At 37.8% G+C, this 17307-nt stretch overlaps 1 protein-coding gene across 2 annotated transcripts in view; it reads left to right on the forward strand.

Annotated features, from left to right (window-relative positions):
• Positions 1 to 17307, forward strand: part of LOC126375659 (probable serine/threonine-protein kinase fhkE) — a 64008-nt gene that overhangs the window by 42816 nt on the left and 3885 nt on the right. For both annotated transcript variants that reach the window (XM_050022714.1, XM_050022713.1), the window contains exons 5-6: positions 11727 to 11868; positions 16864 to 17063. In XM_050022714.1, the coding sequence (XP_049878671.1) occupies positions 11727 to 11868; positions 16864 to 17063 (342 nt within the window). The remainder of the gene's footprint in view (positions 1 to 11726; positions 11869 to 16863; positions 17064 to 17307) is intronic.

The following is a 17307-nucleotide window of genomic DNA, read 5'->3' on the forward strand; positions in this document are numbered from 1 at the left end:
AGTGAATAGTCCAGGTACATAAATGAGGTCGTTGACAGGCGACTTCATTTTGTGACGACGTCGACAGGTGCAAACACGCCTACAAGACATTCATTAGGAATTTCACTTTTGTCCATTAAATATTACATAACGTAATTAGCTTAGAATATGTTTACAGTATTAATCAGTCTTGGATCGTTAGTGCGGTAAATGTTCCTAGTTTTGAGTGATACGCTGGAGAGAACTAGATTGGGGTAGGTTATATGTATCGTGCTCGAACTGTGAGTACCTTTTTTATTTTATATTTCTGCATCCAGTTCGAAAAGGGGATGAAAATACATAACGCGCGCGATAACCATCATCTGCCTAGCATTATCCCGTTGTTCACAGGGTCCGCTTTACCTAACCTGAAGATTTGACAGGTCCGATTTTTTACAGAACCCGCGAAGGTTATTAGCGGTTCCCGTCCAATGAGGGACTTTCCATGCTACGTTCCCCAAAGAAATATAGATGGCGCTGTTCAGATTCAACTTAATAATTAATTACATATTTTATCATTGCTCGGGTTACATGATTATTAAAATTATAATGTAACGTCAGAGGCATTATAAATAAAATTGTTGCTTGATATTTTGATCAGAATAATATGTGGAACATGTGTTGTGCCTGGGTGTAATAACAGGGTCATAATTTATACCCAAAAACAAAGATAAACCACCGAGATAAGATATGATTTTAGTTCTGTGCAATAAAGTATATTTGATTTGATTTTGATTTGATAAACGATGCATGATGATGTCTGTTATTCACGAAATTAATTGGTTAAACGAAGGCAAATCTGTATAGTACTTTTGGGGGTGTAGCCTGGAAATTTCCTCATAGGGCACCCACCGGCCTGTTGTCTTAGATTTTTGTACCGGGCGAGTGCGCGCGCTCCCCATTTGCAATTAATGCCATTTAAGGCAAACCAACCTAGGTACCTACAAAAAGTGAAATAAAACTTCCCCCCCCTCCCGCCTTCCGTTCGGATATAAGCACGACAGCTACTGAAAACGTGTCAATATCCATAACGGACAGTTACACACGTTTATATACGCATTTAGATACCGCACATGCGTCTCCAGACCACATTACACTATAGTCCGCGACACGTTCCGTGGGAGTACGAGCGTTAATCTTCTTGAATCACCAGCGCGCACGCATCACAACTCCACAATTAGTCTTGGAATCGGAATGCATTCTAATTTCGTACATTCTGCATAACATTCCAATTTTCAATGAGTCATTCTAGTTTATTAAACTATGAATTTTGCTTGACAGAAATGTGGGTTAAGGCCAAAGTTAGTATCGTAATTTTAGTGGAAATTTTGCTCCAAGTGACGTCAGACGTAAAGCTTTGATCTTGTTTTGTTTACGGGTCAATGTCACGATTGATTCTGGAAGTATAGGTTTTAATCTACTACGCGGAATAATTTAGAAGCAATGTGTAAGTATCAAGATTTACGACCGATATGTTTAGATGAAAATTACGTTTCTTATTATTCAGACACTTATGATTTCCATACGTGCAGCCTGCAACGAAAAAGTTCGATTATAAATACATCACCATTCAATTATTGTGTCTATAGTATATGATCTGCGGTCAAAAGCATCATAACAATACATAATAGTATAAAAGGCAGTCTGTCTTGTATGTTCGGGTTTATCTCGGGAAACACTGAAGGAAATTGCATGCGATTTTCACTGTTATGGTCTGCATTTCTTCAACTATAAGATAGGGTATTCATAATTTAGTGAAAATCGTATGAAGGCAGGCGAGTCGCTAATAAACCACAAGCTGATCTATCGTATAATTTTAATACCTACCTACAAAAAATCTAAGATTTTTAACACAGTTTTTGGCTCTTACATTGTTACTTAATAGAAATTACGAGCATGAGTTCACTTGCATTAAAATCATTTAATTTTATCGTCTTACGCGCAAATATTTTCCGTCTGCTCAGTTCAATTCTCTTGGCTACTGAGAACAATCATGTACATTCCTATGACAAAATGAAAATAGCTTCGTGTGACGGAAATTACATTAAATTCTTGAATGATTCTCTTCAAGGCTGTATGATTGTTATCGTTTATGCTTCAAAGAAGCTTAAGCCTACAATGGATACCAGCCAAACAGCTTTTATGTTGGCTGCACACAGAGCAGTAATTCAACGAAGGAATTTGTATGAAACCGCAAAAAAGACGACTCTCTAATATTTAGGTAAGTATAACTATTAGTTATCATACGATACTTAACTTGGAGCCTCTTCTGATATCGAATAGAATCGCTACACGAATGGGTGCTCGACTGGGTCAAAGATAAAATATAAAATATTCTAGAAATAAAAGCCATTCTAAGATGACCAAAACTCAATCTCATTTTACTTTTCGACTTATTATCAAATTTTATTTATGAATTAAGTAACAATGAGTACTTACGACATTTGACCGCTTTTATTGATGACGTCAAAGGACTGTATATCCATATTATCCATACAAACTCCAAAGAAAACTTTCGTCATGACGATTTGTAAAAAGAATCTCATTTGACTAGGTTGTCAAATAGTCTATTATCTACAAATTGATGTGTCTGAGACGAGTAACACAAAGTAGTAGAATGTAGATTGCATGACTCGTCCTCATGGAAACAAGTAAACCGCAATGCGCTAATGTACGAACACTCATGTAAGTACAACAGTACTTCGAAATGTTCGAAATTCGAACAACGATACCGTTCCAAATGACTCACTCCTTCGACTTTCACATTTTTGACAATCAGTATAACTATGGAAGGAATTTTATCTTGTTTTTTTTAAAGGTACTTATTACTTGTTTTGTTGCCGGTTTTTATCGATGTTTGTTTATTTATGAGTATAATTAGGGATGTTCTTTGGTATCTAGCAGATAAGGTTCCTGTAGTTATTCGATTTTGAAAAGTATTTTTTTTTTATATAGTTGGAAGATTTTGAATACGTCTATTTCGAAGCAACAATAGATAAAAGTGATTGAGAAAAAAAATAACATGACATAGTATCACGCCTGCATCCCCGAAGGGGTAGGCAGAGGTATACAGTACACCCTTTTCTCGCTAGCTATGTGTAAGTCCCATATACTTAATAAGGGGCTCAACTCAAAAATATCTTTATTCATTAGGTAACATAGTTATTACACTTTGAATCGTCAATGTCCTATGTACTTACCACAGTTCAATTCACAATTCAAAACTGTGTAAGTAGGTAGTATATATCTGACTTTTTTACCACACTACACCGTTATAGATACCTTGTTTAACTTTTTGGTCATTTCCTGCCAACAAGGACAGAAAACATAAATAATACACACATACATACATAGATAAAAATACTGTTGCTGACACATAATGTGTTTTGGGTTCCTTACCACGGAATAGAAGAAAAATTCAAAGTACAAAGTTCAAAATCTCAACAGTAATTTTTCAATCACAGACTAATTTAACGCCTGATTTAAATAGCGCTTCAGTTTCAGGAAGGGATTCAATTCTGGCATTGACTAAGCTAATAAAATATCACGACAAGACGATGACAGTTGTGTTTCTATGATGACAAACAAGGATAAATAAGTACGTTTTGATTACGGTCAAATTATTATCTTTGAGTTCGATTTCCTTGTTAGCTTAATTTATAAAAGAAATGAGCGGATTGTTTTATTTTCAAAATGCATCTATTTTCTTCACAGTTAATGTCCATCGGCATACATCGTTTTCCCGAATACAAATGAATGTCCATGAATTATTAAATTTATCGATTTTATCGTGTATCAGAATTCAGAGTTAAGTACTTTATTGTTGTGTTGTTCAGGCGGGAATCAAAACAAAACAACAATGAAGTGAACCTCTTATTTAGTTCTGAATTCAAATTTTGTCAAAACTTTAGTGAGTTAGCTTTCATCCCAAGCAGGAAAGCATCTTCATCATCTCCCTAGCATTATCCCGTTTTTCACAAGGTCCGCTTACCTAACCTGAAGATTTGACAGGTCCGGTTTTTTACAGAAGCGGACTGTCTGACCTTCCAACCAGGCCAATACAGGTTAAGTCACATACCCCCGAAAATAAAAGTGGAATTCCTTGCGGTGTTTTCCTTCACCGCTAAGCTCGTGATAATCATTTATGATCCAAACATGAATTCGAAAACAAATTCGACAATCATTGGTTGGTTTGGCTGGAATCGAACCTGCGACTTCGAAGAGAGAGGCAAGCGCTAAGCAGGACTTTATGTATTTTTTATTATATGGCTTCGGCCTTTCGAAATTACGTAAAGAAAAATCTCACCTGACTAGGCTATACAGCTATGCTCCTTTGCTTGCCATATCTCGGGAAAATTAAACAAAAAAAATACATTTCTGTGCGTCGCAAATGCGCACTATTTGGGCGATTCAGCACATCTATCTTAGAACGAATAGGTATCAAGTGGCTGTGGGTTATGTTATTGACGATAATAGGTATGTAGCTCTGTCCACCACAATTCCAATACTGGCGTGACTATACTAAAGTCAAAGGCAGAGGTCATTGCGATGTAGCCACAGTTGCTCTAAATATAGGCAGATGATTATGACGCATTACTTCCTAAACCAAGCGCGGGCGCAGTCAAGTACTCCTTAGATGGAGTGCCGAGGTTTATACGGCGCTACGGCCACCACGGCCACCATGCGATTAGTATTTAAATGGACAAATATTTTTTGAATAATAACCCTGACACCAGGGTTGATGAGGTTGGTATTCCACCTCACAATTCACACGATAAGAAGAAGAATATATTTTTTTAAATTTATTTAATTTTCTACGAGTATCTAAGTGCTAATAAGTAGGTAAACACATTAAGTATGTAAACACATTTTTACATAGCAGCTAAACAGCTGCTACGGACCTGACCTCTGTCAGTCTCATTAATTTTAATAGTAAGTATATAATGTTATATAGGAATAATTAGAGTTAACATTATAATTATACTTACCATTAAAATGGACGTTGGGATGAGCATCATCATATCCATCTTAGAACTTCGTATGAAAAGTCGTTGTACCTACGTAACTTGTCATCACGCGTAGGTACCTAAGTAGGTTGGTACCTCTATCTAGACGCTCAAATCAAGGAGTTCGTATATGAGTGGATATCTAGTTGATTCACAAGAGTTATACCTACAGGGTATTAGTGACATCGTAACGAATACTAAGGGGGTTGATTCAGACCATGATTCTAAGTTAATATCAAGTGGATTTTCCTGTCGGAAAATTCATGAAAATTTTAGTGTTTTTTAAATTATTTTCCGTTCCATACTTTTGCGACGGCAAAATTCCACTTGATATCAACTTAGACTCATGGGCTCAATCATCAAAGTTTTCGTTACGATGTCACTGACACCCTGTATAAATCATGGCTGACTTTGCTAACTGACACGTATCTGTATTTTTTGCTAAAGTGATTTGTGTCTTATTGACAATTGCAAAAGGTGTAAATCAGTTTCTACAAAAAATGCAGATACGTCAGTTCGCGTTATCAGCGACGAAATGTCGCTCCAGTAGCATTAGTATAGTATTAATTATATAAATAAACAAATTAATAAAATATGCGTGTACGTACAGTCATGAGCAATATATTGTACCCAATTTAGGACTCTGTCGCACTAACATATTTGACATTTAGTGAGACTTACAGTTCTCTCTCTTTATTTAAGAGCTGCGCTCTTGTCGGTGAAGTAATCGCCATTACTCCATAGATAGGGCGTGTAGAACGGTGGTTGCCCCAATCGCCTTCCGTTCCGCAGTACACCGACCAATTTCACAATCGGTGATGTTCTAGCTAGAACCCTACTAGAATCCATTTCCTCGGCCTCAAACCAGTACTGATACCGCTGCTGCCCGGCATCAGGGGTGTGCTTTTGAAGTAGCGGCGCCTACTCGCTACGTCACAAGATCGTCGTAGAACCTAAGTGGCATTTTATAGGTTAGCCCGTCCCAGTGAGCTACCCACTACGTTCTGCTAATCCTGTCGCTCTTTGGTCGGGGACTGCTTATTTTTATATTCGCAGCTAACCATCATATCTGATGGCCGTTCCACTATTCGCTACCTGTGGACCCCGTAGATGGCCTACAGCTCAGCCTACTACTTACAGTTCAATTTGTCAAAAAAGTTAATGTGACATGGTACCAATGTGTATACATATTAATGCTCGTAACCGTACGTGTGGTCACCGATTGGCGTCAGACGGCGTCAGAGGCGCGTAACATGATTCTGGCTCGCCGCCATCTGTCGGCGGTCAACTTATAAATTATAATATTATGAACAATATACGGGGTTTTGACCCGCAATTTTATCATATACTTACTTATAATGTTATTTATCCAATCATTTATTGAACCCACTAGGCAAGCGGCTTTATTGGCTGAAAGACCACTGAGTTCCCCATTTGTCGTTTGACCAAGTAGGTAATATAAATGCCGTCCGAAACTTCGTCTCCCAGTTCCACTAGACATACCCATGGCATAGGAATAATACTACGTATAGAACGACAACTCTCCGCTCTCCAGCAGCGTCTGAGCCAGGTTTACCTCACCCTCCTTCGAACATAGTTCAGACTTGAATCGTATGGCGTCAAACGTCATACACACAGCATGCGCTTGTACGATTACGTCAATGTGTGGTGTCTGTGTAACATGAAGTTGTTTGTATGAAGTGTCCGGGTGTGCCGCGAAATGATGAAATTAAATGAACTATTAAATAAATAAACTATTATGTTATCTCAAATTAAATTAAATGAACCGTATTTAAATAATATTATCATTGTTATAAAATAAATAGACAAATATAAATTAATATAAAACCAGTCTGTAATCGTAATTTTAAACTTAGAATAGACTAGTCTCCACCTAGTCAAATCAGTAACTTTTTACTACACGTCAAAACACAAAATTACTATGGGATTTTTTTGAAAAAGCAATCTGTGACATCATACAAAATTGTGACAAAATGTCGCACTTAGGTACTTTTAAATTTTTCTTGATTAAAATTCATAAGTTAAATTGGAAAAAAAAACGTTTTTTGTCACCTCTAGATCTGTCTTTATTTAGTCATCAGAATTTCATAATTCTGACCTAGGAAACTACCCAATTGTGACGTTGTTTACAAACAAGCTTCCATTGAACAGTGACGTCAGAGGCGTGAAAAACAAAAAGCGCGGGAAGGGATCAGCTGACGCAGACAGTCGCCATTCAGGTTCTAAATTTAAATTCAGTTGAAAACATTGAGTTTAGAAATGTGTCCGTTTCGATATAAACAAACAACCAACCAGCCAATATTTTAGCTCACGGTATAATATCCTGAATTACTGGGACACTGGGCACAGCAAAATAGCATTAGGTATCTAAAAGTGGTAGCCTTGTTCGCAGATTACATGACATACACCGTTTCAAGAAAACACTGTAATTGGGTGATTTTATCAACTATTTATTAATTTCCATCGTAATTCTTTCCACAACCAACGTCTCCTAGAAAAGTCGAGGAACCAATCCAACCCCGTTCTTCATTTGTTTTTCTCGCCGCGTAATTCTCACTTCCGTTCCCGCCTTTTCTGTTAACTTACTTTAAAAATTAATTAATTAGTTGTTTAACATTTTGTTTAACATTTACAATTATAAATAATTTCTATTAATTCTATTTAATAATATTTTAAATCATTAAAATACTTTTAAATTATATGCCCATTTGCTTGAACGATAAAAGTGCAGGTAAATTAATAGTCCATATAAGTAAATTCCATCGTTTCGCAACTTTTAATTTTAATCTAGTTAATATTCATGTTAGATATTGAGATATCTACTTGCAGATAATTCAACTTCTTTTAAAATATGAGTGATCATGACAATCGTAGTGTCCAGGTTCTATGTTTTTTACTTTTCTAATTGTTTGGATCATAGATACTTGTTTCTAACGCCCTGTTCCTTCAGTTTTACATGGGACTTATATGCATACTTAAATATAAGCTGGCGAGGAGTGGGTGTATATACAACACACTCCTGCCTACCAATTTGAGGATACAGGCGAGATGCATGTTATGTTACGTGCAGATCTTATAATCTCCAGAGAGCTAGGTAGAGCAAAGTCCAAAAGCAAATGTAAACAAACAAAATCAGATAGTAAAGCCGTAGTAGGCCAGTTAAATCAGGAACGGGAAGATCCTACGCAAAAGTTTCGCCATTTGCGTAACGAAACGAAAATAACACGTAGTTGTTTATAACCCACGTTTGGATATGACGAATGCACTAATCTATTGAGACTCTATTAGCGTATCCTATATGTAAGTCATGGATATTGTTTATAATTCTAAATACAAAATTCATACTAAGTATATATACTATCTTAGATAAGTATACATGCAGGGTGTTAGTGACATCGTAACAAAAGCTTTGAGAGGTGATTAAGACCATGACTCTGAGTTGATAATATCAAGTGGAATTTTCCGTCACAAAAGCATGGAACTGAAAATAATTAAATAAAACACTAAAATACTACTCGGTAAGACTGGGAATAGGAGGAATTTTCCGACAAGAAATTCCATCTCATATTAACTCAGAATCATGAGCTGAAACAACCATTTCAGTATTCGATACGATAACACCCTGTATACTTAAAATATGGGTTTGTAAATATGGGTATATGTACGGGTTTTAAAAATAGGATAGATTTTTCGTTATATTTCCTTAGAATCATATCAGGACCTACCATTTTATCAATCAGTTAAAAAGATAATTTATATAGGTAAGTAGGATAGTTATTTATTTATTAAATCTTTATTAGACGCAGATGCTATATATTAACTACTTGGCTGGACAAATGGGGAACGCTGAGGGCTCTCACCCGGTTATTTCTTAAATCATGTACTTACACATAATTTGCTCAAAAATAATTTGCACAATAAATTACACGACAGTGTGCTATCTACTACACTCGTCAAAAAGCCCGACCCTGACTAATCCGGGGGCAAAGGTGCCCATTACACTAGCCGCAAGTAACAATCATATATTAAAACAGAACGACTAGTTCAAATTATTAATTATATTTAAATAGTATAATATTTTAGAATGAGTGTTTTCAAATAATTAAATGTAGAAAAGAAAGCTAAGATAAAATAACTTGTGGTTTCTGTGATTTATTCCGCGAAGATACCAATTTACAATCGTCTCAATGCGCGATAAGAATCAGATCTGTCTAAGTACGTAAGCTAGTGTTGTGATGTTTATGAGCATAGTGATATATCAGTCGATATTAGGTCGATCGATTCTTTTCTTTCTAATAGTAGGCAGTAAAAACTGTAGTTATCATTTTAATATTTTCATAAGAAAAAGCAGTTTTGAACACTTAGTTAATTATTATAGCAATCGGCATTTACACAAAGGCCTCCAATATTTAAGTATCTGTAAAAGCATCCTGTGTTTTGATCTCAGTTTTATCGTCTGCGTTCAATTTTCAGCTTGAAAACAGGCCAAGGTGAAATTCCGATAGTCTTTGTTAGCAAATTAAAATTGAATGTTAATTCCAACACGATTTGATGATTTGTGAACTTTTAAATTAGACGTGTGATACGTATTAACTACTTTACCGGAAAAATGGAGAGCGCTTGGGGGCTCTCACTCGGTTCAAAAATTTAAAACAACAGGGGGGTTAAAATGGCCACATCAAAGCAATTCATCTAAGAAAGCAATATTGCAATTTGACATTTGCGCATATAAAAGTAACTGCGCAATGCAAACAAATGTCAAATAGCAATATGGCTTTCTTAGATGAATTGCTTTAAAGTGGCCATTTTAACCCCCCAGGCCTGAGGTTGCCGAGTTGAGCGCGAATCTCGGCTAAACACAGACGTCCACGCACCTCGTATCGAATATCGAACCGTATCGGATTGAATCGACCCAAGTGCTTTTCTTAGACCCGAGACATCTGTTTCAATCAATCAATCAATAATACTTTATAGCACAACAACATATACAAAGGACATAAACATACGAATAAAACATAAGCACAATAGGCGGCCTTATTGCTAAACAGCAATTTCTGCCAGGCAACCTTAGGGTGAAAGGTGATTATTCATTGGAGCACGGAGGCCGTGCAGTAGTAGCAGACTACCTATAAGTAGTAGGTAATACGTACGTGACGGTTGCTCAATGATAAATTAAATTACGGTCACCCGATCTTATCGCTTATCATTTCGTTCCTAATTACTGCATTTGTGCCGTTGTCTGACCTACTGCCTAGGAAAGTATCAAATTCATAACAAAAAATATACCTAAAATCCTTTACACCACACCTACCCTCGCTAGCTAGCATAATTAGTAGACTAATTGGACTGAATTCTTTATAGGTAGTAGGCACCTCTTACATATCAACTGTTTTACATAAACTGTTGAGTTAGTAATGCCATATTCAAAACTAGATTTACCATAAGAGTAGATATTTTTTAAGGACACCTAAAAATACCACTATAATATGAAATCAGTTAAACTACCTTAATTTTTTATAGTAATTTGAAATCGGTTCCAATTTTATTTAAAAATCAACCCTAATGATGATAGGTAGGTACCTAACTAAAATGCAATAACGTAACGTCTTATACTTTTCCTTTCTACTGAAATTACCTACTATAAAATACACTTGTGTCTATAAATTACCTTGTTACTGAAGCGTAATTTACAGCCATTAAAGAATAAAGTTAATTTACCGACGATCATGATCAGTGAACGCGTATTTTAATTGCCACAGCTGTCTCAATATTTATTCAGTCTATTTTACGGAAAGAATCAACGGGAAAACTGTGTAGCAACCAACGAAACGCATTTAAGAAAATATTTGAAAAACATATGACACTTGGCACAGATACAAAATTATTATGTAAGACACTGGCAATAAAATGATGAAAAAACATTTATTTATTGTTTTTTAACTGTTACGGCCGTTGACACCTACTTAGGTGCAAACAGCCTGAACATAACAAAGCACGCGTTTTATATGGACATAAAACCACCCCGAAAGCCGAAAGAGATCTGTTTATGAGTATCCTCCACCACGCTGCACCGTTTCAAATAAGCAAGGACTTTAGTATCGATAGGACGAGTCGTTAAAAAAAAAAAATTCGATGATACAAAATTCAGTGGAAGACCGTACCAACAATTAATTACGACAATAAAATTAGAGAACACGGCGAAAGACAGATAAAATGCGACATTTGCACAATTTCTCCGCAACACGACGCATTGTGAATGTAAAGAGAAAGCAGTTGAGGCCGCACAGGCAAGGCGACCTTGCCGGTATCACCTCGTCTATTTAAAAAGAACGACTAATTTTGGCGCCAACAGAGCCCAGCTCCCGCCTTTCATGTCATTAAGACAACACGTCGTTTTTTGGCAACGATAAATAATGCTAACATACTTGTTTTTACAGTCGTCAAACTAATAGGTAGGTAGCTAGGTAGGTATTTTTAAAATTAGCTGGTAATGAAATATTTTATTTTCGTCACAAACAAGCGGCAAATATAAGCTTGTCATCATTTTCACGAATTGCATAAATAAGAAACGAATTCTCAATATTCCAATCACATCGTCCACAGTCGTACCTACCTATTTATTATATTGCTTAGATATTAACCTACCTCTTTTCAAATATGGACCTGCCTCTTTGTTCGCAGCATTACGGGCGGGGAGCTGTTCGAGAGAGTCATCGATGAAGACTTTGTGCTGACGGAACGCGCTTGCACGGTGTTCATGCGACAGATCTGCGAGGGCATTGAGTTCGTGCACCGCCAGAATATACTGCACCTCGATATGAAGGTACTTACTTCTTCTTCTATCTAGCCATTCCCTCAGTGTGAGGATCGTGACTACATGCGATTCTTTCTCTACTAGGCTCGGTTATTTGTACTGCCTTAAGGCCTTTGCACCTACGTGACTTCGTTCGGCCATCTTATCGGTGTTCTTTCTCTGGCGCACTTGGTAGAAAGAATGAGCTTCTCCAGACTGTGCAATATTTAAAAGACCGAGCTGAGGAGTATCAAAACCACCAAAATAAAATTTTTGATCAAAAATACTTTCTTACTTTCTATGAGATATCATCATGAAAAAAAAATATCGGTATCGCATAGAGCTCGACGAAAAATTGAGTTTGACGCGATAAAATGACTCCCAATAATATTACAGTTCAAGAAGCTTTATTCTCATAAAAAAACTATACATAGTCACCTGTTGAACAGGCAGAGAGGGTAGGTACTTATATAAAAAAAAACAACTATAATTGTTTACAAGTGTCGAGTAAGGCGGGTAGGTAGTAACAAAATTAAGTATTATTATCTTTTGAAACATAAAATTAAATTGTCCAAACCTGCTCATGGTTGGACCACTGTGTGACAACCACTGCAGCCCGCGATACTGTAAAATCAGTCCGTGTTTTATACGGTGTCTATACGTCAGATCATGTACCTTTGTGCATTGATTGTGAACTTGAGATCTGCCGTGGCTCTGTCGTGAGCGGAAACTATGCGTCTCATGGCGATAGGGATAAAATAAGATGGGGATACAGAGATGCTAGTCAAATAGATAAGTATTATGAATATTGTAAGCGAGAATTTTTAGGAATTAATACATATATGACAAATGAATTAAATGTGATATCTAAAAGCAATAATTATTTAGACTCTAGCGACGACTATTTTAAAATAATTGACGATATGTATTGTAAAATTATTAATATTCTACAATTAGCTGCCATTAACAGTTCAATTGCGCAATCTTCTAGTAAAAGAAAACGTGTTCCTTTGGTTGGATGGAACCTTCATGTTCAGGAAAGCCACTCAACTGCGCGTGTTCACTATGACGTTTGGTTGATGGCAGGCAAGCCGGCCACAGGTGACATGTATGACAAGATGGTGAATAGTAGAAAGAATTTTAAAAATAAAGTAAAATGGTGTATTAGGAATGAAGAGACTATTAAGATGGATATACTGGCAATGCATAAAGAGGAAAAAAACTTCCCGAAATTTTGGAATGCTACAAAGAAATTACAAAAGAAACAAAGTCTGCCTGTTGCTGTGGACGGTTTGCAACAACCGAAGGAGATAGCCGAGTTATTTGTTCGTCAGTTTAAAAAAGAACCACTGCCTACACAGCAGCGGACTGAGAACAAAATTCATCCGGTTTCTGAGGAATCGGTGGTGCAGTTTACTGTTGACGATGTTGTTAAGGCGATACGTGGTATGAAAAGGGGCAAGTCTCCTGGACATGACAATCTGAGTATAGAGCACGTCCTTTACGCGGGAGAGCCGCTGTGGTCGATGTTATGTGTGATTTACAATTTATTTGTAAAGTACTCATACCTACCTGACCCTCTTATGCGAACAGTGGTCGTGCCTATAGTTAAGAACAGAACAGGAGACTTGAGTTCGTCGATTAACTATCGGCCTATCTCCCTAGGAACTGTCGTGGGCAAGGTGTTTGAGAGGCTGCTACGGCCCGAATTGCTACGAAACCTGGATATTGAGGATGCACAGTTTGGCTTCAGGCCTGGTGTGTCAACAGATTCGGCGATTGTCAGTTTAAAGTACGCAATGGACTATTACGTTAATCGTGATACGCCAGTTTATGCCTGCTTTCTGGACCTCAGCAGCGCGTTTGACCTGGTGAATTATGAAATTCTTTGGACCAAACTGCGCGGCTTTGGGGTACCTGAATCAATCGTTCGACTGTTGGCATACTGGTACGGAGGACAGACGAACTATGTGAGATGGGGCGACACGACTTCCAACGCATACAGGTTGGAATGCGGTGTGCGTCAAGGTGGGTTAACCTCTCCGGACTTATTCAACGCGTATGTGAACGGGCTGATCGGTGAACTGAGGAGCACTGGTGTCGGTTGCCATATTGACGGTGTTTGTTTTAATAACCTCAGTTACGCGGATGACATGGTGCTCCTCAGTCCATCGATTGGTGGACTCAGAAAACTTTTGTCTGTCTGTGAGAGTTATGCTAGCTCTCACGGATTAAAGTACAATGTGGCAAAAACGGAGATGCTCGTTTTCAGGAGTGGAAAAGTTCCGGAGAGTATACCCCAAGTGTTTTTGAACGGATCGGCAATTCGGCTTGTGCAGCAGTTCAAATATCTTGGTCACATCGTTACTGGAGACCGCAAGGATGATCTCGATATGGAGCGGGAAAGACGGGCATTGTCGGTTCGGTGTAACATGCTTGCGCGCCGATTCGCAAAATGTAGTAGTGAAGTGAAGGGCACACTCTTTAGGGCCTTTTGTCAGTGCTTCTACACCTGCCAATTATGGTATAGACACAAGAGGGCGTCCTTTAGCACCATAAGAGTGCAGTATAATGACGCATATCGCATTCTTATGAAGCTTCCTCGCTTTTGTAGCGCGTCCAGCATGTTTGCCGAGGCGAGAATGCCCGACTTTTTTGCTATTGTTAGGGCACGTATATCTTCATTTTGGGACAGATTGCGTTGCTCTGATAATAGCATGCTTAAAGTTGTTAGCCGAGACTTGACTAGCCCGATGATACGGTACTGGATCAAAGTACATCGGGAATCAAATAAAAAATGATCGCACCACATTTATTTTGTGTTAGTTTATTTTTTTGTGTTATAGACGGTAGGTACTATTGTACCTTTAAGTAATTCGTATTATACAATTATATTTATAATGTAATCATTGGGTTTTTACCTTTAATAAAAACATTTTTATTATTTTTATTATTTATACTATTCATACGTATAAGTGGGCTGTAAATCTTGATTTGACACCCATGATGAACCGTAGTTTATGGCGTAACATCGATATTTGACAACACCCGATGCCCAGGAAACGTCCCGTCATCGTCACGGTAGCCCAGCCAAAACAGTTGCCCGTCCCACGCGCCATTCCATTCATGCCCAGACGCACCGGGTCCTCTGTTTGTAGATATTTTTAGTTCAATCCACATGTGGATTAGTAAAGGAGCTTGTTTATAAGTAAGTATGCATAGTTTTTACTTCTAAGTAGGTCCATCGGAAAACTACCACGTAGATACCTACTTACTCAGATGCGCCCCTCAAAATACAGTTTTTTTTTTTCAATTAGTTTATGGCCACCGAAATATACCTAATTAAATCTTTTAAAAATGTCGTTTACGACCACCCCTTAAATGTATGAGTTTTATGTGGCCGCTAAGAGGTCTAATTACTGTACTTACTTACACCTTTCGTACCGCGCTTCGCATCTTCGTACTTACGAAAACCCTTAGGCGATTCTCACACGACGCGGATTTTGTGTCGGTTCACCGCGCGGCGAGGCGGTATTTTTGTGTCTTAGGCATCAACGGATTACCTATATACAAGTCATGCGACCTTGCCAACCGCTGCACCGCGTCAGTGCGCGAAAATCGCCTTAGAATTTAATGTCACGTTTCGAGTATTATGGTAGTAGGTACAAGTAATTTTGGGGTCCAAGAAAGATTGGGTATAAAGCTGGGGAGTATCAAAATCACCAAAATAAAATTTTTGATCAAAAATACCTAGGTAGGTATGTAAACAAACAGACCTACCTATTCTCAATTTAATATTAGCTGCTACTTAGGTACTGCGCCATTGTTCTCTCCCACTAAAGTAATAATTGATTACCATCAACCCGTCTTAAAATATCCCCACATTAATGGTTGGCTAGTCAGAGATATATTCGTCCAATAAATACTCCTTCACTCATCCGGTCGGTCACTCGAGTCTAAATGCCCCAAGATAACAATGTTTCGTATTTGCCGCCATTTTGGTAACACGCCAAGTCGTTAATCAAAATGGCGGAAAGGCATGCTCGTTTTATGATTGTCTACTGACGCTGCGTTTATTTCAATCGTTACTTTTATTTCTGTCAACTGGACTTACATTTATTTTACATCAGGGGTGGCCAACCTACGTAGATCAGACTTCGCAATTTAATCAAAAACTGCTGCACGCATCATCTTGTATTTATATTTTTTTAATCGCTGTTCCATCACGGTTTTAAGGTTTCAAGAAGTATGTACGTAATTGGGAGATCGCATAGGGTTTCGTTAGTAAACAAGAGATCTTGGGTCTAATCAAAAGTTGGTCACCCCTGTTTTACATGATTTTATTTTCAAATTCCTGCCAGATTGCAAAATCTAATGAGCGTGTCATTTACATGAATCCAACTGCGATTATATTTTGATTTCACACGTGTTTTGTAAGTATATAAAAATATTCAATGTGATTTCACATTTAATGGTAACACAGATTATTACGCATTTAAAACTATGCCAAGTTTTTTTTGTGCTTTTATCTTTCTTATAATTGGGCGCTTTTTCATACTAAAATTTAAAATACAGTTCTTTAAAATAGACAATAAGTAGATAGTATTACGGAGGACTAGTAAAATAATGGTAGCACAGTTGATAGCCCACGCATGGTCTCTCTGGACAGTAATCCTCTAATACAAACACACCCAGACCTCGATAGAACATGAATCTATAAGTATGTACCTACCTAGGTACCTCTAATCATTATAAACCAAGACTTTTCTACCTTCTACAGGATGAAATCGTCCCTACTAACTAAGAAATCCATGATAGGTACCCATAGCCCCCACCCCTGGATCACCCCATGGTTAATAACCCGTGCACACTTAAACCTATGAACCAATTAGGTTAGGTAGGCAAGATCCAAGAAATCAATCCTTATAGCGATAAAAAGCGGAGGACCGAAATCCACGCGGACGAAGTCACGCGCGGAAAGCTACTCAAAAATAAAAACCCTAATCTCCCCTCTCTCTTCCACAGCCAGAAAACATCCTTTGTCTAACAAAGACGGGCAACCGGATAAAGATCATAGACTTCGGTCTGGCGCGGTTCTATGACCCGGAGAAGAAGCTGCAGGTGTTGTTTGGCACCCCCGAGTTCGTGGCTCCAGAGGTCGTGAACTTCGACCAGATCGGCTACGGGACTGACATGTGGTCGGTCGGCGTCATTTGCTATGTGCTGTAAGTACACTTACGTCATTACACTTACGTCTATACGTCACTTCAGGATAGGTACATTAATGGACAAAAATCACGCTTTAATTATGTTCACATAATCACACCCCTTCATACAAAACACCTCGTTTTACACAGATACTACACATTGACATTATCGTAGACGCGCATCTGTGTGTGAGGTCTGACGCCATACGATTGAAGACTAAAAGACGGAGGAGTGGTAAGGTAAACCTAGATCAGCCGATGG

Source organism: Pectinophora gossypiella, chromosome 19, assembly GCF_024362695.1.
Source record: "Pectinophora gossypiella chromosome 19, ilPecGoss1.1, whole genome shotgun sequence".
In the NCBI taxonomy this organism is placed as follows: Eukaryota; Metazoa; Arthropoda; class Insecta; order Lepidoptera; family Gelechiidae; genus Pectinophora; species Pectinophora gossypiella.